This window comes from Amblyraja radiata, chromosome 28, assembly GCF_010909765.2.
Source record: "Amblyraja radiata isolate CabotCenter1 chromosome 28, sAmbRad1.1.pri, whole genome shotgun sequence".
Lineage (NCBI taxonomy): Eukaryota > Metazoa > Chordata > Chondrichthyes > Rajiformes > Rajidae > Amblyraja > Amblyraja radiata.
The window spans coordinates 23,752,260-23,773,622 of NC_045983.1; the positions used below are offsets into that span (position 1 = coordinate 23,752,260).

General features: G+C 43.4%; 1 protein-coding gene across 5 annotated transcripts; it reads left to right on the forward strand.

Annotated features, from left to right (window-relative positions):
- The first annotated feature begins 10,683 nt into the window (after positions 1–10,683).
- Positions 10,684–20,622, forward strand: abhd11 (abhydrolase domain containing 11). 5 transcript variants are annotated; one of them, XM_033046088.1, is made up of 6 exons: positions 10,684–10,816; positions 13,626–13,770; positions 14,285–14,458; positions 15,211–15,381; positions 16,917–17,098; positions 20,182–20,622. In XM_033046088.1, the coding sequence occupies exons 1-6, from the start codon at positions 10,713–10,715 to the stop codon at positions 20,318–20,320; spliced, it is 915 nt and encodes a 304-aa protein (XP_032901979.1). In that variant the 5' UTR covers positions 10,684–10,712; the 3' UTR covers positions 20,321–20,622. The 5 variants fall into 5 exon arrangements, with proteins under 5 accessions (XP_032901979.1, XP_032901980.1, XP_032901982.1 ...); XM_033046089.1 differs by having other exon boundaries at positions 10,685–10,816; positions 13,626–13,761; XM_033046091.1 differs by lacking the exon at positions 10,684–10,816 and adding an exon at positions 11,096–11,114 and having other exon boundaries at positions 13,626–13,761.
- The last annotated feature ends 741 nt before the right edge of the window (positions 20,623–21,363 follow it).

The window sequence follows — 21,363 nt, forward strand, 5'->3', positions numbered from 1 at the left end:
AGAGAAAGACAGAGAGGGAGAGAGAGAGAGAGAGAGAGAGACAGAGAGAGAGAGAGAAAGACCCTTAGATGAGTTGGCAGCAACAGACCTGGGTCTGGGAGTCAGTGAAATGGTAAAATGGTAAGTCTCATGGAGCACTCTTAGATAAGTCAGCGATTCAGCTGGTGAGGGGAAGAGGGAAGGCATGCAGCTGGATTGGCCCAAGTGTGGGGCAGTGTCTTGCACCCTCGATGAAGAAGGGAGCAAAGTTGCCCAGCCCTCTCAACCTTCCTGAATCATCAGGGCCCAGTGCCTCCCCACTCACTCCCAGGTCCTCACTAAAGCACGACAGCTTGTGGCAGCTACTTCTCAAGAGGAGTCACATCGCCATAGGTATGATATTGTATATATGTGCATATAGAAATTCCATCCCCCTTCCACCCTAAACAAGGATAAGCAAACTGATTTCCAAAATTAATATAAAGTCAATATTGTTTTTCAAAAAACATCTGTGTTGTTAGAAACTCAGCTGTAATTGTTTGAAGTTCACCTGACCACTTACCTGTAGTTAGGTCCTTACATGGGCATTAAACTTTCTGGTTCTTATAGTTCATGAATCTATCATTCCCATTTGCCCTCACAATAACTTGATGGGTCATTGTCTGTCTCCAATGCATCTTGTAAACAGTGCCTTTAATGATGCAGGTGGAAAGTAGAGTCAGGATTAGCAAATCATCTCTGTTCCGTGCTAGTAATATGATGACACGTATCCTGTTTCTTTTCAGCTGGAACGTCCCCTGCACAAATCAATAAAGCCCCAATGCACGTCAAATATTAAGTGGCAGGAAATCTTTCATCCCTCTTCCTATTTCGTATCACATTTGGAACAGTTTACAGGAGATAACACCCATAGCTCTCTAGTCATGATGTCAACTTGATGGTCATCATTTGTCTCCCATGCATATGAGCATCAAAGTTATAGGCATCTTAATTCAATAATGATATTAATTCATAGAGCATGCAGCCAGGGACTTTCAGCCACTCAAGTCTGCTCTGTCAATCAAACACCAAGTTATGTTCATCCTATTTTATTCTCAATCCATTCTCATCAACTTCCGCCCAATTTCTGGCATTAAACTACACACTAGAGGCAATTTACAATCACCAATTAGCTCACCAACCTGCAAGTCTTTAGTATCTGGGAGGAATAGTGACATGGCTCAATGACTACTTCCCAGTAGTTCCAACAGCGACCAGAATGAAATGCTTTGAGAGATCGGTAATGGCTCACATTTACGATAGTCTTCTGGACAATCTAGATCTTCTACAATCCATGTACGGGAAGAATAGCTCTAAAGAGCACGCCATTTCTCATGCACTACATTCTGCCTCAATCACCATGACAATTAGAAAATCTATATTAGGAAGCTATTCTTAGAAACAAGGAGAAGGGTCCAGACTTGAAACATCATCTATCCATGTTCTTCAGAGGAGATGCCTAACCTGCTGAATTACTCCAGCACTTTGTATCCTTTCAGGAAGCTTTTTGTTGACTACACCTCAGCCTTCAACACTATCATACTAAATAAGCTCATCCCTAAACTTCTGGACCTTGACCTCCATCAGTAACCAGCCTCTGAACTTCTTGACCAGTGGACCTCAGTCAATTAGAAATAGTTATAACATTTCCTCCACCTTGACCCTCTATACTGGTGCCCGTCAGGGTTGTGTACTGTCCTTTACTCTATTCCATTTACACCCTTGACTGCGTGGCCAAGTACAACAACTCGATCTTTAAGTTCACCAATGAAACCATTGTTGTTGGTCAGATCATCAACAATGATGAGATGAAGTTCAGGAAAGTGTCATGGTGCCTGGACAATAACCTATCCCTTAACGTCAAGAAGACAAAATAGTTTGTCGTTGACCTAAGAAAGGATGGGGTAAACAATAATGGAGCTGCTGCAGAGATGGTCGACAGTTCCATACCCATTTGACCAACACCTAATCTGGTCTTTCACACTGATGTGGTGATCAAGAAAGTGCATAGCATATTTATTTTCTTTGGTGTCTGAAAAGATTCAGCATGTCCTCGAGGATTCTCTTGAACTTCTTCAGATGCACAACAGAAAATATTCTGAAGGGATGCATCTCAGCTTGACATCGTTACTGATCTACTCCAGACCACTTGAACCTGCAGAGAGTGGTGAACACAGCCTGGTCCATCATAGGCTCGTCACTTCCCTCCTCCAGTTCACCCTGCATCAGGAAGGCTGGTAGTAAGGAATTTCATTGCACCCTTGTGCAAAAGACAATAAAAGAATCTGAATCTGAAATCAGAGAGCCAAGAGAGAGATGTATTCATGTGCAAACATTCAAACTTGATAAGGGGAGCACAGGCATGTCTTCACATGGGACCATGCAAACTTCACAGAGACAGCACCAGAATAAGGACTGAATTCTATCCAAGATAAGTGGTCATAAGTGATAGGAGCAGAATTAGGCCATTTGGCCCATCGTCTCCTCCGCCATTCAATCATGGCTGATCTATCTCTCCCTCCTAACCCATAAGATGTCCCCTTTGTTCTGGCCATCTCTCCCCAACCTTCTCTGCTAATGATAAGTACCTTGTTTTCTCTAGCGGAGGATCTCAGATCTCTTTTCATCGACGCAGCGGACCCGTTACATTTTTTTGTTGGTACTTAGGATAGTACCCAGGTCACTGGAGCTGTGAGGCAGCAGCTCTACTAGGTCTGAAGAAGGGTTTCGGCCCGAAACGTCGCCTATTTCCTTCGCTCCATAGATGCTGCTGCAGCCGCTGAGCTTCCCCAGCAATTTTGTGTACCTACTAGGTGTGCCTCTGTGCCTCTCAAAACATCTCTCACTTAAAAATAAACCGACTGCAGGAATTCAAATCTGCTCCTAATCTACATTATTATTTTTTATTATAAACCCGACTCCTTATAATATAACTGCATCAGTTTAAAACTGGGGGGTCCTGGCAGGTCCAGCCTTTGCCAAGCCTGCACCAAACCTATTATTGGAACTCGACCCTGTTGCCCTCTGCTGGCGGAATCTCCGCAAGTTATCCAGCTCCCCCACTCCTGTGATGTATCACACCGTGAATCTCTACAGGTATTCTCAGCCAGTGAAACCACTTCAGTCTCGTGGCCCTGTCACCTGTGGCTCTTTTAAATATAAACCAGGGCTCCGATTGGAGGGTGTTGAAAGCAGGGGCTGTGGAGCTGCGCTGTAATTTACTGTGTGAGGATAACAAACCTTGATGAGAAGGGCAGGGCAGGGCAGGGCAGCCAGGATTAAAAAAAAATACAAATTAGGTGTTCTGTGGAGAAGCTGAGGCAGGAGATACAATGCACAAACAAGACAGTTAAGAACTCACGTTAGAAATTATGGCTGTCATAGTTAAACTCATAAAGATATTTGTAAGTACCAATATAATAGGCAGTGGCACTTCATCGCATTATTCAATCATTTCTTCCAGACTGTAAGATCAAACATTTTAATTTTAAATGTTTAAGTTGTATGTTCTGAGAAATTGTGCAACAGTGTGTATATGATACATGCTGACTGACTAAAGTTTCACAAAAAACATAACTCTAAATTTTAACTTGCAGTGGGATTCAACATGTGCCGTGAACAGTCTCCCATCTATCCCATTCCTGTCCCCACTCTTGTCCAGGATATTCTACCACTTGTGTCTTGTTTAAACACCTTGAAACTAACGCCCGCAAATTCAAACAGGAATTACATTAGAGCCATTAAGCGTTAGACAGAGGCCAATATTTGTGGATAGGGAACTTGAGCTGCCCTGAGGGCCAATAGTCATAGGCACAAGTAAACATTAGGAGGGTGGATGATGTTTTAAAGTTGCCAAGGGAAGGGCAAAAGGTTTAAGGTTTCTATGGACTGTTAGGCTTCTATTCATCCTATTCTTCAAGGATATTTTAAAAAGAAAATAAATCTTATGCCTCTTGTGTCTTGGTGTCACCGGCTTTCAGTGGAGCAATCCACGCCTCAGTTCAAATGGTTAGCATTCCTGGATAATGTTGGATATTGCTGTAGATCTCTGAGCAGTGGAAACTCCCAGATATGGAATTTAAGTAGGATAAAGTAAACGGCCAATGTAGAAACAAGGAACTGCAGATTCTGGTTTACAAAAGAAGACACAAAGTGCAGGAGTAACTTCAGACTGAAGGAGGGTCCCAACCTGAAACATCACCTATACATATTCTCCAGAGATGCTGCCTGACCCGCTGAGTTACTCCAGCACTTAGTGTTGTCTAAAGTAATGGTTCAAGTGTTTGGCAGCATGGGGACAGGAGTGTGAACATCCCCCATGAAATTGCAGGGAAGATTATGTTGCAGTGCAGTGGATTTAAGGATGGTGAACCAGGTATCAAGGCCTTAAGACACAGGAGCAGAATTAGGCCATTCAGCCCATTCATTCTGCTCTACCATTCGATCATGGGAAATATATTTTTCCTCTTAACCCCATTCTACTGCCTTCTCCTCATGACCTTTGATCCCCTTACTAATCAAGAACCTATCAATTTTCACTTTAAAAATGCCCAATGACGGACTCCACAGCCATCTGTGGCAATGAATTCCACAGATTCACCACCCTCAGGCTAAAGAAATTGCTCCTCATCTCCATATCAAAGATACATTATTTTATTCTGAGGCTGCGGCCTCTGGCCCTTGACTCTCCCAATTACTGGAAATATCCTCTCCACATCCACTCTAACTAGGCCTTTCATTATTAGTTTTAGATGAGAACTCCCCTCAATATTGGGATCATGACATTTTCATTCTCCATTATCCTTTTAGGCACCAGGGCTTGTTTCAAGAGTGGCCATTCACTTTCAATCTCCTTTATTCACAAGTGATCCTGAAACTATTTTAGGAGCATTTTCTGGTGAGCATGGATTCTTGGATTGGGGCTGGTAGGTGCTGTAAGTAATAGTTACAATGCTGTCGGATTGAAAGATAATCAAATGTTGACAGGTTTTAGAATGAGCAAACAGAGTAATTTAGTTGAAACATCCTAAAACAGGCACAGAATGTGTACCACAGAATATACATTTATTGGAGCCCTACTATATTTTGGCAGGTTGCCTGGACAATGAAAATTTGCCCATCACCGTGCATCATTTTTCATAGTGCAAAATCTAGAGATCTTTTGAGATTTTGTACTGGAAAGCAAGTTGAATTTATTTCATTCGGTAGAAAGTGATCACATTTGGGAACAACACCAAACTAGGAGGGGCAATGGTATTAGAGCAGCCAGCTCAGAATCTACAGACGATTTGGGTATATTACATATGTGGGTAAAATAATGACTGTGCAATGCAGACTAGTATAAATTATAGCAATTGCAATCAAAAATGTAGTGCACACCCACCACAAAAGATGTTGAAATAATTAAGGACGAACCAGAACAAAATGTATAAGTCATAGTATATTCAGCATTTGTCAGATCAGAAAATTAAGCAAGTCCATAGAATGTTAAATTATCCAGCCAAGATCTGTATCAGAGGATGTCTTAATTAATTCAAACCAAACAAATAATACTGAATATGATGGAAATCTTAAATTCTAAACAAATTATGTTGGAAATACCCAGCTACACAGTCTGTGGAGAGAGAAACAGAGTTAATGTTTCAAGTACCTTTATTGGTTCAACTGTGTGAAAGAGTAAGAAAGAAAAACATAGTTAAATCACACCTTAATAGATTATCTCATTTCCCAAAGTGCTTTACAGTCATACATAGTTTTGTGATGTATTTTATACTGAGAAAGGGCTGCTCCAGCAAAATGTATCCTTCCAGAAATGATGCCAGCTCAAAATTTCCATCGACATCAGCTGCAAAGTGATTGTGTTTTGGAAACATTGGAATAAGTAAAGCCGTTAAGGTCATAACAAACATGCTTCTGAATGTGCACGTTAAAAACTGGATGGATATGTTATAAACAGAACAGGGAGAACTCAATAAACTGCTGGGAATGGGGATATTTTGATTTGAGGTAATCTAACCTGCTTCTATTGTTGGATGGGATCTTTACAGTTTCCCTTTGTTCTCCATTCTTCACTTCTTTAGGTGTTGTATTTACAACTTCAAATTACTCAGGAGGCACTATTGACAACCCCCCCCCCCCCCTCCCCCCCTCCAATTGTAAAGCACAGTAGATGCTGGCAATTTGATTCAAATCTTTATTTTCTCCTTGATGCATCTGGTCTGCTGAACAATTCCAGCATTGTTACTTCTCTTTCTCATCCGCTGGGAACTTGAGTGTTTAGCTGATGCAGTGATGTTTCCCATGCAGGCCACTGGCCACCCAACAGTCTCGAACTAGGTCCATGTGCAAGTGCCTTTTGGCTGTTCATTTATTAAGCACAGCTCTGGGTGTCTATGTAGAGAGCAGGGAGAACGCAAGAGTACCTGGCAACTCGTTCTTAATATTTGTTGACACCATGCAAAATGAAATAACCTTTATTTTTATGTTGTATGTTGACATGTTGTGAAAGTGAGAAACTGAGTGGTATTACCAATTCCAAACCCCCCACAATCTACATCTAGGGACATCATTGTTGACCAGATGGCTACAAGAGCGCGTCACCCCTTGACCCCCGAAAGGCTTTTCCACCATGTACAAGAAACAAGTCAAGACTTCTTGGGAAAGTCTCCACTTTCCTGGAAACATGCAACTCTATAAACACTGTGCAAGCTTGACACCATTGGGACAAGGCATTCTGCTTCTTTGGCTACTGACCAACCAAACCTGTGGTCTATCCACCAGGTGGAACAAGGGCACCACCTCGTAGGCACATCATGACCTGCACATTTCCTTCCAGTGTCACATAATCCCGGCTTGGAAATAAGGTCATAAGGGATAGGAGTAGAATTAGGCCATTCGGCCCATCAAGTCTACTCCGCCATTCAATCATGGCTGATCTATCACTCCCTCCTAACCCCATTCTCCTGCCTTCTCCCCATAACCTCTGACACCTGTACTAATCAAGAATCTATCTATCTCTGCCTTAAAAATATGCACAGACTTGGCCTCCACAGCCTTCTGTGGCAAAGAACTCCACAGGTTTACCACCCTTTGACTGAAGAAATTTCTCCTCCTTACCAAAAGAACATCCTTTAATTCTGAGGCTACGACCTTTAGTCCTAGACTCTCCTATGTGAAAATATCCTCTCCACATCAACTCTATCCAAGCCTTTCACTATTCTGTATGTTTCAATGAGGTCTCCCCATCATTGTTCTAAACTCCAGCGAGTACAGGCCCAGTGCCGACAAACGCTCATCATAGGTTAACCTACTCATTCCTGGAATCATTCTTGGAAAATAGATCTGTATTCCCTTATCGTTAAACATTCTCTGTTCATAAGATCCCTCACCAACAACATTGTGGGAATAACATCAATAGAAGAAATGTACCATCAAGAAGGTGGCTCACCGCCACATTCTCAAGGTGCAAATCAGGATGAACACTAAATCCTGCAAAATATACATTAGTGGCATAAGATTCTTCCTAGCATTCTCTCCCAACTATTTGCTGTTTCTGTTATGCTGCTGCAAGTAAGAATTTCATTGACTATCTGGGACATATGACAATAAAACACTCTTGACTTGATATTCAGCCAGTACCTTTGAAACACTTTACATACATGATGATTTTCTTGAAAGTGCTGCCAGCTAGTGGCTGCACCTGCAGATGCAGTAAAACTATTAAACCAGGATTGTCAGATCAGCAGATTTTTGGGGAACTGCGTGCATTACAACTAATACTCTAAAACACTGATAATTCTCTTTCCCTTTAAATGTTAGTCAGTGGTATAATAAATCTTCCATGTACCCAATAGGTTTAAAGGGAGACACAAAGTGCTGGAGTAACTCAGCAGGTCAGGCACCATCCCTGGAGACATGGACAGGTAACGTTTGGGTCGGGACTTTTCTTCAGGAGCACAGGAACAACTAAGTGAGTTTAAATTGAGCACCGGAATCCGGGACCTGCTGCATTTGAAGGGACCACAGGAACCAGTGAATTTCAAGGGAGCACTGGAACTGGGCACCTGGTATATTAAAGTGAGTGTGTTAAAGAAACCATAGGAATTAGCAGATGCCAAACCATCAGGATTTCTGAACATAAACACAAAATGCTGGAGTAACTCAGCGGGCCTGGCAGCATCTCAGGAGAGAAGGAATGGATGATGTTTAGGGTTGAGACCCTTCTTCAGACTGAGAGTCAGGGGAAAGGGAAATGAGAGATAGAGGCAGTGGTGTAGAGAGATATACTGATTGGTTTAAACCAGCATCTGTTCCTTCCTACACAGAATTTCTGAACAATTGGATCTGTTTTCATGTCAAAAGCCACACGCAGAAGATGTAAGATATCTGAAATAAGAAACAAAAACAACTGCTGAAAACCATTCAATGTTTGACAGCATCTAAGGAGAGACAAACAATGCCAACATTTCACGTTGTTGACTTTTTTATAGTTCAGTCAAGCAAAGGAGGATGAGAGAGATGGTGGCAAGGGGGATGGGTTGTGTATGTTGTGATGAAAGGATCTGTATTGATGGGGATAAATTCGGATTCGGATGAAAGGCTGGCAGCCTGATACATTGAGATTTACTCACCACAGATGCTGCTTGGCCCACAGAGTATTTCCAGCATATGCTGGTTTTAATTCATGTGAACAAGTATGTCCATAGAATAGTATAGCACTGGAATAGGTCCTTCAGCCCACAATGTCTATGCCAAACATGATGCCAAGTTAAACTAATCTCCTTTGCCTGCGTGTGTGATCCATATTCCTCCATTACCTACACCTCCATGTGCCTATCTAAAAGCACGTTCCAGGCACTCACCACCCTCTGTGTAAAAAGAAAACTTGCCCTGCACATCTACTTTAAACTTTCACCCTCTCACCTTATTGGTATGCCCTCTACTTTTTCACATTTCCACAATGGGGAAAAAGGTTCCAACTCTCATAATTTAATATATTTCTATCAGGTCTCCCCTAAAACTCCAATGCTCCAGAGAAAATGATCCAATTCTGTCCAACCTTTCCTTATAGCTTATACCCTTTCATCCAAACAACATTCATGTAAACCTCTTCTGCACCCACGTCTGCCTCCACGTTCTTCCTGAAATGGGACTACCAGAAATGTACGCAGAACTCCAAATATGGCTTAACCAAAGTTATATGAAGAAGATAGAGACAAAAAGCTGGATGAACTTAGCAGGACAGACAGCACCTTTGGAGAGAAAGAATGGGTGACGTTTCGGGTCGAGACCCTTCTTCAGACTCCGTTTCTGGTCGAGACTCTTCTTCAGTTTTATAAAACTGCGACTTACATAGAAACATAGAAAATAGGTGCAGGAGTAGGCCATTCGGTCCTTCGAGCCTGCACCGCTGATCATGGCTGATCATCCAACTCAGTATCCTGTACCTGCCTTCTCTCCATACCCCCTGATCCCTTTAGCCACAAGGGCCACATCTAACTCCCTCTTAAATATAGTCCATGAACTGGCCTCAACTACCTTCTGTGGCAGAGAATTCCACAGATTCACCACTCTCTGTGTAAAAAATGATTTTCTCATCTTGGTCCTAAAAGACTTCCCTCTTATCCTTAAACTGCGACCCCTTGTTCTGGACTTCCCCAACATCGGGAATAATCTTCCTGCATCTAGCCTGTCCAACCCCTTAAGAATTTTGTAAGTTTGACTCGACTTCCTGTCTTTTATACTCAATTCTCAGTGACCAGAAATGTGTGCAATACATCCAATGTGGCCTAACCAAAATTATTTTAAGCTGTCACTTATATTCAATGCCCCATGTAGGCATCATTGTTTTCTAAAAGAAGACATATGGGCAGGGTGGAATTTGTTAAATGGATACTGTTAGGACTTTTAAAAGACATTTAGACATATACATGTGTAAGAACGAACCGCAGATGCTGGTTTACAATGAAGATAGACACAAAATGCTGGAGTAACTCAGCAGGTCAGGCAGCATCTCTGGAGACAAGGAATAGGTGGCATTTTCAAGTCACCAGTTTGAAGAAGGGTCTCGACTCAAAACATTACCTATTCCTTTTCTCCAGAGAAGTTGCCTGACCCATTGAGTAACTCCAGCATTTTGTATCCATCTTAGACATTATGGATAGGAAGGGTTTAAAGATGAGTGAAGTACGTGACATGGGTTAGAGGTGAAAAGGAGGTAAAAAAGTATCAGATGAGAGAATGGGAGTGAAGTGTTAATTCGTGGAGGGGGAGAGGAGAGGGGAGAGGGGGTACAAAGGTGGAAGGGGGCGAGATGGTATGGGGGGAATAGGGTAATGGTAATGGTAATAATTAATGGTAATAGGGAAATGGGGGGACGGATGATGGGGGAAATGTGTGCGCAGCCGGGTGGGAGGGAGATAGAGGAGGCTTGGAGGGTATAATGTGTAGGAAGGAACTGCAGGTGCTGGGTCAAACCTAAGATGGACAGCCTGAAGAATGGTCTCGTCACACATTCCTTCGCTCCAGAAATGCTGCCTGTCCCGCTGAGTTACTCCAGCTTTTTTGTGTCTGTCTTGGGGAGTAGAATAACTTGCGATTGGAGAACTCACCCTAGCGGGAGCTTCAGATGTGAGAGACAGTTGGGCAGTGGAGTCATCAGACGGCGCCGGCAGGAGGAGGAGGAGGAGGAGGAGATGATGATGCCGCCGACGCGCCGGCTGCTGCTGCTGAGGGGCGGCCGCTGGGCCTGGGCCTGGGCGCTGGGGCGGCGGGAGGACAGTGGGGCAGCCGAGGGCAGGTGGGTGGCCGGCGGGGGGCAGGGCAGGTGGGAGAGGCGGGGAGGGATCTCGGTCAATGCGCCTCACAACTAGGCCGCGATGGGCTGGAGCGGGTGTCTGTCTGTCTGTCTGCAGGCAGTTGTGGGCCCACCTTTGAAGTGGCATCCCAACGCTGGAGTAACTCAGCGGGTCAGGCAGCATCAAAGATTGTAGAGGAGCTATAATCTTTGGGCAGCATCTCTGGAGAAAGAGAATAGGCGACGTTTCGGGTCGAGACCCCCCTCCAGGCTGAGGGCCAGGGGAGAGGGGAACTGAGAGGTATGCAAAAGGTACATAGATAGAACAAATTAGTGAAAGATGTACAGACCAAAGACAGCAACGATGATCAAAGAAAGGTGGAGCCAACAATGGACCACAATGATCTGGTATAAACATGTCCACCGTCCACACCAACCGTTGATCACCCGTTCACAATAGTTCTGTGTTATCATCCCACTTTCATATCCACGCCCCACATACTAGGGGCAATTTACAGAGGCCAATTGACCCACAAACTACACATGTGTTCGGGATGAGGGAGGAAATCGGGAGCATCCAGAGGAAAGCCACAGGGAGAACGTGCAAACTCCACACAAGCAGCACCTAAGGTCAGGATTAAATCTGAGCAGTTGCTCTATCATTTGTGCCACTGTGCCATCCCATTAACGTGGGACTATCCCATTGTTTATGAAACAGACAGGTATATGGATAGGGTGTACACAAAATTGCTGGAGAAACTCAGCGGGTGCAGCAGCATCTATGGAGCGAAGGAAATAGGCGACGTTTCGGGCCGAAACCCTTCTTCAGACTGATGGGGGGGTGGGGGGAAGAAGGAAGGAAAAGGGGAGGAGGAGGAGCCCGAGGGCGGGCGGATGGGAGGGTGGGAGGAGACAGCTAGAGGGTTGAGGAAGGGGAGGAGACAGCAAGGACTAGCAAAATTGGGAGAATTCAATGTTAATGCCATCCGGACGCAAGGTCCCCAGACGGAATATGAGGTGCTGTTCCTCCAATTTGCGCTGTTGCTCACTCTGGCAATGGAGGAGACCCAGGACAGAGAGGTCGGATTGGGAATGGGAGGGGGAGTTGAAGTGCTGAGCCACCGGGAGGTCAGGTTGGTTATTGCGGACTGAGCGGAGGTGTTCAGCGAAACGATCGCCCAACCTCCGCTTAGTCTCACCGATGTAAATCAGCTGACATCTAGAGCAGCGGATGCAGTAGATGAGGATAGGACAGGTTTGGAGGGGTTTGGACCAAGCGCAGGCAGGACTAGTGTAGCCGAGACGTGTTGGGCTGAAGGGCCTGTTTGCACACTATCACTCTATGATGTGAATGCTTATTCTCATTCCCTGTCTGATTTTGGGCACCATATCTGAAGAAGGATGTGCTGGTTCTGGAGAGAGTCCAGATGAGGTTTACAAGAATGAACCCAGGAATGAGTAACATATGATGAGCGTTTGAGGGCATTTGGGCCTATATTCGCTGGAGTTTAGAAGAATCAGGCGGACCTCATTGAAATATATAGAATAGTGAAAGGAATAGAGTAGATGTGGAGAGGATGTTTCCACTCGTGGGAGAGTAGGACTAGAGGTCATAGCCTCAGAATTAGATTATTTTAGGAAGAAGAGAAGGAATTTCTTTAGTCAGAGGGTGGAGAATCTGGAATTCTTTGCTATAGGAGGCTGTGGAGGCAAAGTCAGTGGAAATTTTAAGGCAGAGATAGATAAATTTCATGATTTGCACGGATGTCAACGGTTATGGGGAGAAGGCAGGAGAATGGGGTTAGGAGGGAGAGGTAGATCAGCCATGATTGAATGGCGGAGTAGACTTGTTGGGCCGATTGGCCTAATTCTACTTTTATCACATGATCTTATGATTATAATCACACAGTTTTGGGAGGTCTCCCGTCCAACGGCTGTTTTCATGGGCTTGAAGTATCAGTGGATATTACGTTGTGTGATAGAGAATCCTTGCACAAGCATCAGTGAAAGTGATGTCAGTATCCAAAGGAACTCTCTTAAGTGGCCTTGCGTGGTGAAACTGGCGTTAGTGAAATGTTCTTAAGAGATAACGAAGTCTGATTACTATTGAGTAGTTATGTGTGAACTGGCTTTTAATTCCAAGGCAGGTTCGAGTTTAATGATATTTTTGCGAGATTGTTCATATGTACAGGTGTCTGGTGTTTGTCATCTGGGGAGCTTCTAAAAGCCTCTTAAACAGCACTATCGTATCTGCCTCCACCACAACCCCTGGCAATGTGTTCCAAGTCCCATCTTGCAACAAAAAAAAACTTGCCCCATTTAACTTTGCCCTTTTCACCTTATAGCTATGCCCTCTCGTGTTGGATCTTTCCACGCAAAGATTCTGACTGTCTACCCTATCTATGCCTCATAATTTTATATACTTCTATCGTCTTCCCTCAACCTCCAATGTTTCAGAGAAAACAATCCATATCCATCCAACTGACTGCACTGGATGCTGGCATGGACCTGAAGGGTTGAATGACCTATGATTAGCACATTCTTGTATTGTTGACCAGATGAATTTGGAGGATTAATTTGACTAAGAGATTTGAGGAGCAGTTATTAGTTTGTAAAAAGGATTGCCAGTGTGCTGGGGTCCGTTTATTGGTATGGATTTGTCAGGCCTGTACAGAAGGTTTTATTTCTGCAACTCTAACAGCAGATGCAGTATTTCTGCTTTATTCTGTTGATACATATTAATATATTGAGAACCATTTTCTTGCAGATTTTCTGCATGTTAACCGTATACTTATTGTTCTGTGTATTGTAGACCCTTGGACCTTTCCTATAATCTACTGGACGGCAGAAACACAGACACTCCCCTGGTCTTCCTCCATGGACTCCTTGGCAGTAAATCAAATTTTTATTCGATAGCCAAAGGATTAGTTCAGCGGACAGGCAGGACGGTGAGTTATGTGAGTAATGTGAGTTCTGAATTCAGTACTCTCACATTATTAATTTTTCCACTATAATGGGCAGCACGGTGGCGCAGCGGTAAAGTTGCTGCCTTGCAGCGCTAGAGACCTAGGTTCGATCCTGAAACCAGGTGCTTGTCTGTACGGAGTTTGTTCGTTCTCCCCGTGACCTGCGTGGGTTTTCTCCAGGAAGATCCCGTTTCCTCCCACACTCCAAAGAGGTACAGGTTTGTAGGCTAATTGGCATGGCGTCAATGTAAATTTTCCCTAGGGTATTTAGGATAGTGTTCGTATGCGGGGATCGCTGGTGCGGACTCAGTGGGCCGAAGGGTTGTTCCCGTGCTGTGTCTCTAAACTAAACTAAATTAAATGAACCATCTTTTGTTCTAAAAAAATCTTGCACTGAGACCTTTCAGTCTTTCAGAATGATTTAATTTTTTTAATTGTGATTTAAGCAGTAAGACTAGAGAATTTCATCTCGGCAACTCCTAACCATTTTCTGTTATCCAACCAGGTGGTGACAGTGGATAGCCGTAACCATGGTGATAGTGGACACAGTCCAGTGATGACTTATGAAGCAATGAGTCGTGATCTTCAAAACCTCCTGCACAAGTTGGAGCTCCCTAAATGTATTCTAATCGGACACAGCATGGGTGGCAAGACCGCAATGACAATGGCACTGCACTGGGTATGTTTGGTTGAGAGTGGGGAATGCAAGCAATGAGCTGTTTACTGTTTTATTTTGTGTGTTAGTGGGAGTACAAGTTGTTCCAATGACTTAATGTGGGCTGACTGATCAATGCAACAATGAACTGTACAGAAATTCTGCCAAGTTATCTGATCTGGGCTGGTTTCTATTGGATACTTGGATTTGGAGGTCAACAAGAACAAATCAGTTGAGCTTTATAATCGGGAAAGGTGTGGCTGCCAGATGAAGTCTGATTTAGCGGGCTGGTTTACCGTGAAATGCACATACCTGCACTCCGCCATGGGATCGTTTTTTTGTACTCATTTGGGACAGCGCTGCACACCGCAGTCACTATATTTACCCACTAACCTGTTTAATGTAGCTTAGGGGATACAACGTGGAAGTAGGCCCTTCAGCCCATTAAGTCCACGCCGACCATCGATCACCCAGTTATACAAGTTCTATGTTATCCCACTTTCTCACACACATATGGGCTATTTTACAGAGACCAATTAGCTTACAAACCCACACGTCTTTGGGATGTGGGAGGAAACTGCAGCACCGAGAGGAAACCCACATGGTCACAGGGAGAAGGTGCAAATTCCTCATAGACACCACCCAAGGTCAGGATCGAACCCGGATCTCTGGCGCTCTGAGGCAGCAACTGTGTCACTGTACCACACTGTTGGAGGCAAGGGTCATCTTAAGGGTGTAAACCACAAACGGTAACAATGTTTGTTATCTCCATACAGCCGGGAATGGTGGAAAAGCTTGTGGTGGTGGACATCAGTCCGAATCGGTCCGTCTCGAGTAGAGTTTTTCCAGATTACTTTGCTGCCATGAAAGCAGTAACCGTGGACGCTGACTGGTCAAGGTCCACTGCACGCAACCGAGCTGAGCAACAGCTTCGACCATTCATTGAGGTAAAACACTCCATTCAGATTTAACTACTACAATCTACATTTAAATGCGACCAAAGGATAGGTTGGAATAGCAGAAAAACATTTCACAAGCATGGCAAAATAGACACTTCCCTCCCCTTGTCCAGCATACCTCATTGGTAGGTTTTGGATTAACTAAATGTGTCTTACAAGTGATTAATAATAATAATAAATTTTATTTATTAGCGCCTTTCAAGAGTCTCAAGGACACCTTGATGAGTATTATAGTGACATGGTCGTACACCACGGAAAAGGGCCTTTCGGCACTTTGAGCCTGCGCCAGCCATTGAGCACGCATCTATAGTATGCCAACACAGATCCAATTTTCTCTGCATATCGGCACCAATTCTATACCTCCCCCCCCCACCAGATTATACCACTTAACTACATATCAGGGACAATTTACAGTGGCCAGTTAACCTACCATCCTGCGCATCTTTGGGATCAGGTAAGAAACTAGAGCTTTAGGGGGAAACTCGCATGACTACCGAGAACGTGAGAATTTTACTGAGGCAGCGCAAGACGTTAGGATTGAGGCCGGGTTGCTGGAGCTGTGAGAGTGTGGCTTTACTAGATGCGCCGCTGTATCACCCTTATTATGCCTCACCTGCTTGTAAATAATGCCTGTGGCTGTTTCCCGCACAGCTTGTTTGCCTGAATCGGTGTGGGTTATTGTTTCATTTCAGTGGCCCCTATGCCCAGGATGTGGCCTTTCTTCTCCACAGTAGTTTCTCTTCTTTTGGTACATGCTGATTGCTGTACAATTTCACTGACATTGTTCACAACCTCACCTGAATGACTGTTCATCTCACTTGTTCCAGGAAGTGACAGTTGGGTGGTTATTTAAGAATCTGTAAACCTGGTGTCCGATCTGAGTTGGGCTTAACTGTGGTTCATTTGCCTGGCTCACTCGTGTTACCCAAGGTTTTGTGCATAAAGAATGACTGAAAGGCTGGGTATTGTAGAGCGCGCACCAGGCGAGTAACCGTCTTCTGATTAAAGTTATTGGCTTCCGGAGAATAGGGTAGATAAAAAATGCACCTCATGCCTGTGATGCCTGCAATTTATCCTAGAAATTCTGTCAGAAATTAAGCTTTGGGAGATTAGTTTAGTTTAGAGATACATACCGGAAACAAGCCCTTTGGCCCACAGAGTCCGCACTGACCAGCGATCCCCACACGCCAGAGCTATCTTACACACACGAGCGACAATTTACAATTATACCAAGCCAATTAACCTGCAGACCTTTACTCCTTTGGAGTGAGGAGGAAACTGGAGGTACCGGAGAAAACCCACACAGGTCACGGGGAGAACATACAAACTCCATACAGACAACTACCAGTAGTCAGAATTGAACCTGCATCTCTGAACCTGTAAGGCAGCAATTCTAACAATGCTTACGCAGTTAAAAAAAATTTTTTAACGTTGCTCTGGTGCCTTTCAATGTCATCAGAGTTATAACTAATGATAGATCACTGGTTTACTCACGTTTATCATCACCGTTCTGTCATTTATAGGATGCCCACACCCGGTGGTTTATCTTGAGTAATCTGGTGGAACGTAATGGCCGATATGTTTGGAGAGTTAATATAGAAGCTGTAACAAACAATATGGAGCATCTCCTGGGCTTCCCAGAATTCAACACTCCTTTTACTGCCCCGACTATCTTCCTGGGTGGCGCCAACTCTCCATACATTAGGTAAGAAGTTTGAATCGTCTAACAATTTGTCAATGACCAAGTTAATCGGTGGACTATACTTTGTTATGTAAGTCCTACTTGCATACCCTTGCTTGGGCTCTGAAAATTGATAATTTTAAGGATATTGATATAAAGCCTGTAAGAATAATAAGTTTTGTATGGTTGTGTAAATGTATAACATTACCCAATGCACTTTGCCATGAAGAAAGGAAGCAGGGAATCTTCCATACATAGGGTATCTTTAAACCAACCATCCAGTTTGAAACATGAACAGTGGGGTATACCTTTACATTCTTCGTAAATGAATGTGCAGCGTTTGAGAGTACAGGTGAGCCCGCAATACAGCCATTCATATTACAGAAATCCACCACCTGGAATTCACGAATCACCACCCAGAAATCTGAGATACTTATGCCCCTGTCCCACTTAGGAAACCTGAACGGAAACCTCTGGAGACTTTAATAATAATAATAAATTATATTTATGGGCGCCTTTCAAGAGTCTCAAGGACTCCTTACAAAAATTTAGCAGGTAGAGGAAAAACATGTAAGGGGAATAAAATAAATAGTAGAGACATGACTAGTACACAAAGTAAAGACAGAATTCAATACAAAACACAACATGAGGCAATTAATGCACAGATGAAAAGGGAGGGGGACGTGGGGCTAAGGATAGGCAGAGGTGAAGAGATGGGTCTTGAGGCGGGACTGGAAGATGGTGAGGGACACAGAATTGCGGATCAGTTGGGGGAGGGAGTTCCAGAGCCTGAAACTGACTTTGCGCCCCACCCAAGGTTTCCGTGCGGTTCCCGGAGGTTTTTGTCAGTCTCCCTACCTGCTTCCACTACCTGCAACCTCCGGCAACCACCTGCAACCTCCGGGAACTGCACGGAAACCTTGGGTGGGGCGCAAAGTCTCCAGAGGTTTCTATTCAGATTTCCTAAGTGGGACAGGGGCATTAGTAAAATTTGCACTTGCAGATCTTCAAGAGAGTCTAATTGCCTGAAACAGAACAATGAAATCGTAATTTTTTTTTAAAATTTGACACATGCACATATATATATTCTTGCATGGTAGATTAATTTTGTTGACTAGCAGTTTTTCCCCCCCAAGAATCTTTAAGGTGATTGAAGTAGGGCCAGCAAGTTTAAATGCAGGCTGTAAACTTGAACGACCGTTGTTATTTGTTATAAGTTATATCATTAAATATATTTTACCTGTAATTGATATGCATTTAAATGTGTATGTCTCCTTTCTAATTGAAGGCTGGAAGGTGACGAACATCTGCAGTTGCTTGTGTCTAAATGCAGCTGCTAACCACTTACAAGATTTGTTTTGGAAACTGAGAAGCCAATCTCTTAAATGTCGTGTGTCCTCCTTGCTGTCACACAAGATGTAAAACAGTCCCTAATCTAAATGGAGATGGACTGCAGAAAACTGCAACACAAGGGATTTGGAGTCCTCAGTTATGAAACAAAGAAATCTAATGTCCAGATAAGCAGCAGATAATGAGCAAGACGTATGGAATGCTGGCTTATATTTCCCGGAGGCTGAATATAAAGCTGGTAAAGTCCTAGAGATGTCCAAGGTGCTATTGAGACCACATGATGAGAACTGGTTCCAGTTCATTCCCTTATTTAAGGAAAAATATTTTATCATGGCAATTCAAAGCAGGTTTCTAAGGGTAAATCTGGGATTGGAGTTATTTTTTTACGTGAAATGGTTGAGCAGGTAGGTTGGTATTGATTAGATTTTGGAAGAAGGAGAGGTGATCTTACTGAAACATACTGGAAAGGTTGGCCAAGGAATGACAAATGGCATTTAACTCTAACAAGCGTGAGGTGCTTTACTTTGCCATGTCAAACCAGGCAGGACTTGCACATTAAATGTTAGCGCCTTAGAAGGTGTTGTGGAACATAGAGGCCTGGGAAGTCAGGTGCATTGTTCCCTGGAAGTGGCAAGTCAGATGGACAAGGAAGGGAATTGAGTACAAAAGTTGGCACATAATTATGCAGCTGTACAACTTGTTGGTGAGACCACACTTGGAGTACTGTGTGTAGTTCTGGTCACCTAACCATAGGAAGGATGCAATAAGTTGGAAAGGGTGCAGGAAAGATAAACCAGGTTGTTACCTTGACTTGTGGGTTTGAGTTATAGGGAGAGGCTGGATATTTCTCTTTGGAGCACACGAAGATGAAGGGTGATTTTATTGAAGCGGGCAAAATCTCTTGGCCATGGATAATGTGTTCACGCTGTTTTATTTTCCCAGGGTAAAAGATTTAATACTAGAGGGTATATGCTTAAGCTGAGTGGGGAGTGATTTAAGAGGGACCTCGGGAGCAATGTTTTCACTCTGAGGGTAGTCGGTATCTGGAATATATGTATTGTAAGATATATGGATAAGAAGAGTTTAGAGGGATATGTGCAAAATGCAGATAAATGGGTCTAGCCCAGAATATCAACTTTGTCAGTATGTATGGATAGGTGGTCAAAGGGCCTGTTTTCATGCTATATTATTCCGTGACTCGATGACTAATTCCTAGAGGGTTTTACAGGTTAGTGATAAGAGGATATTTTCTCCTAAGGGAATGGTCTAAGGCTAGTGGATATACTCTCTGAATAAGGGGACATTCATTTAGGATTGAGACGAGGACATTTTTCTTCCTTCAAAGGAAGAAGTATCTGAAATTGTTTGCACCAGAAAGCTGTGAATTCTCAGTTCTTGAAAATAGTGAAAGCTGATTTTTTTTTTTTTTAATTCAGTAAAGGAATCATGAGGATAAAATGGTAAAGTATACTTGAAAAAGTTGAATCAATTAACCTGACAGACTCAAAGCAGACTGTGAGGGGTAAATGGTCTCATCAGTTGCTATTTGCTTTAGTCTTAAACATAGCTGAACCAAAAATTGGGATGCTGTATCAGCAGAAAATAAGACTTAAACTGGTAACATTTAGTCATCATTTCTTGCACCTTAGAGTAACGCTGGTGGTGTACTCTACGTAGAACATAAAGCACGTATATTAACAATGCCAACATTAGCTTCTCCATTAATTATTAATTATTCTTTTGTACTCTTTTCAAAGCCCCAAGGATTATCCTGAGATCAAGCGACTGTTTCCTAATTCTATTATTCAACATGTTCCTGAAGCTGGTCATTGGGTCCATGCTGAAAAACCTCATGACTTTATAAATGCCATCTGTGCATTTCTGGAAACCAGTTAGCGGACAACAATGGACAAAATAAAAACTCCCTGTGGAGATCTTCACCAGATTGTGATTTCTGCCAACTGTCCTCCCTGACGCTGTTTCCAAAGTCCGTTTTGCACATTGTACAACTGATGTAAGTTAATGCGGAATAGAATGATAACTCCAAGACCACACTGTAACTTAATTACATGTCATGTGTTTGAACACAAAGAGGTGTATGTGTTTTAAAAGGTTCTAAATGCAAGAAGTTGTTCACAAGTGGTCTGGACATACAGAAGCAGTAATTTAAGCAGATGCTGATATTTCCTTGCAATGAAGAGCTGCCTATGCTTGCTTCTTCCCCAATATGTGGTGTACACTTAACTGGAGTGACAATTTCCTCCAAAAGGCCAGCTCACAAGTAGTTGGCCAGATACCACACAATACAAGTTCTTCCAGTTATAAATAACATCAGACAGCAGGTTCAGAACAAACTCTCCCTTCACAGTGTCTTGAAACCGGTGAAGCAACAACCCCAGGCTGTTGAACCGTCTAAAGGTCTACGTCATCAACACATGTTCGCAAAAATTAAAAAATTCTTCACGTATTAATTAGAAATGGTGACAAAATCTGGGCCTGTATCCAATTCTCCTAAACGGTCGGGAAGGAGCAGTAAACATCATTGATCCTGAAGAATCCTGCCTGCCAGATTAAGCAGGTTGTCACTACCTTTTTGCTTTGTAGTTAGGGAATGGTGATCTTAGTGGAGACTGGGCTTGGGGTTTAGGGGTAAGAAGTGTTGGGTTGAGGCATTGAATCCTTCGGCCCACCGAGTCCAAACTGACCAGCGATCTCCACACATTAACATTATCCTACATACACGAGGGACAATTTTACATTCATACAAAGCCAATTAACCTACAAACCTGGACAACTTTGGAGTGTGGGAGGAAACTGAAGATCTCGGAGAAAACCCATGCAGGTCACTGGGAGAACATACAAATTCTACACTGGTAGCATTCGTAGTCAGGATCGAATCCTGGGTCTCCAGCACTGCTAGTGCTGTAAGGCAGCAACTC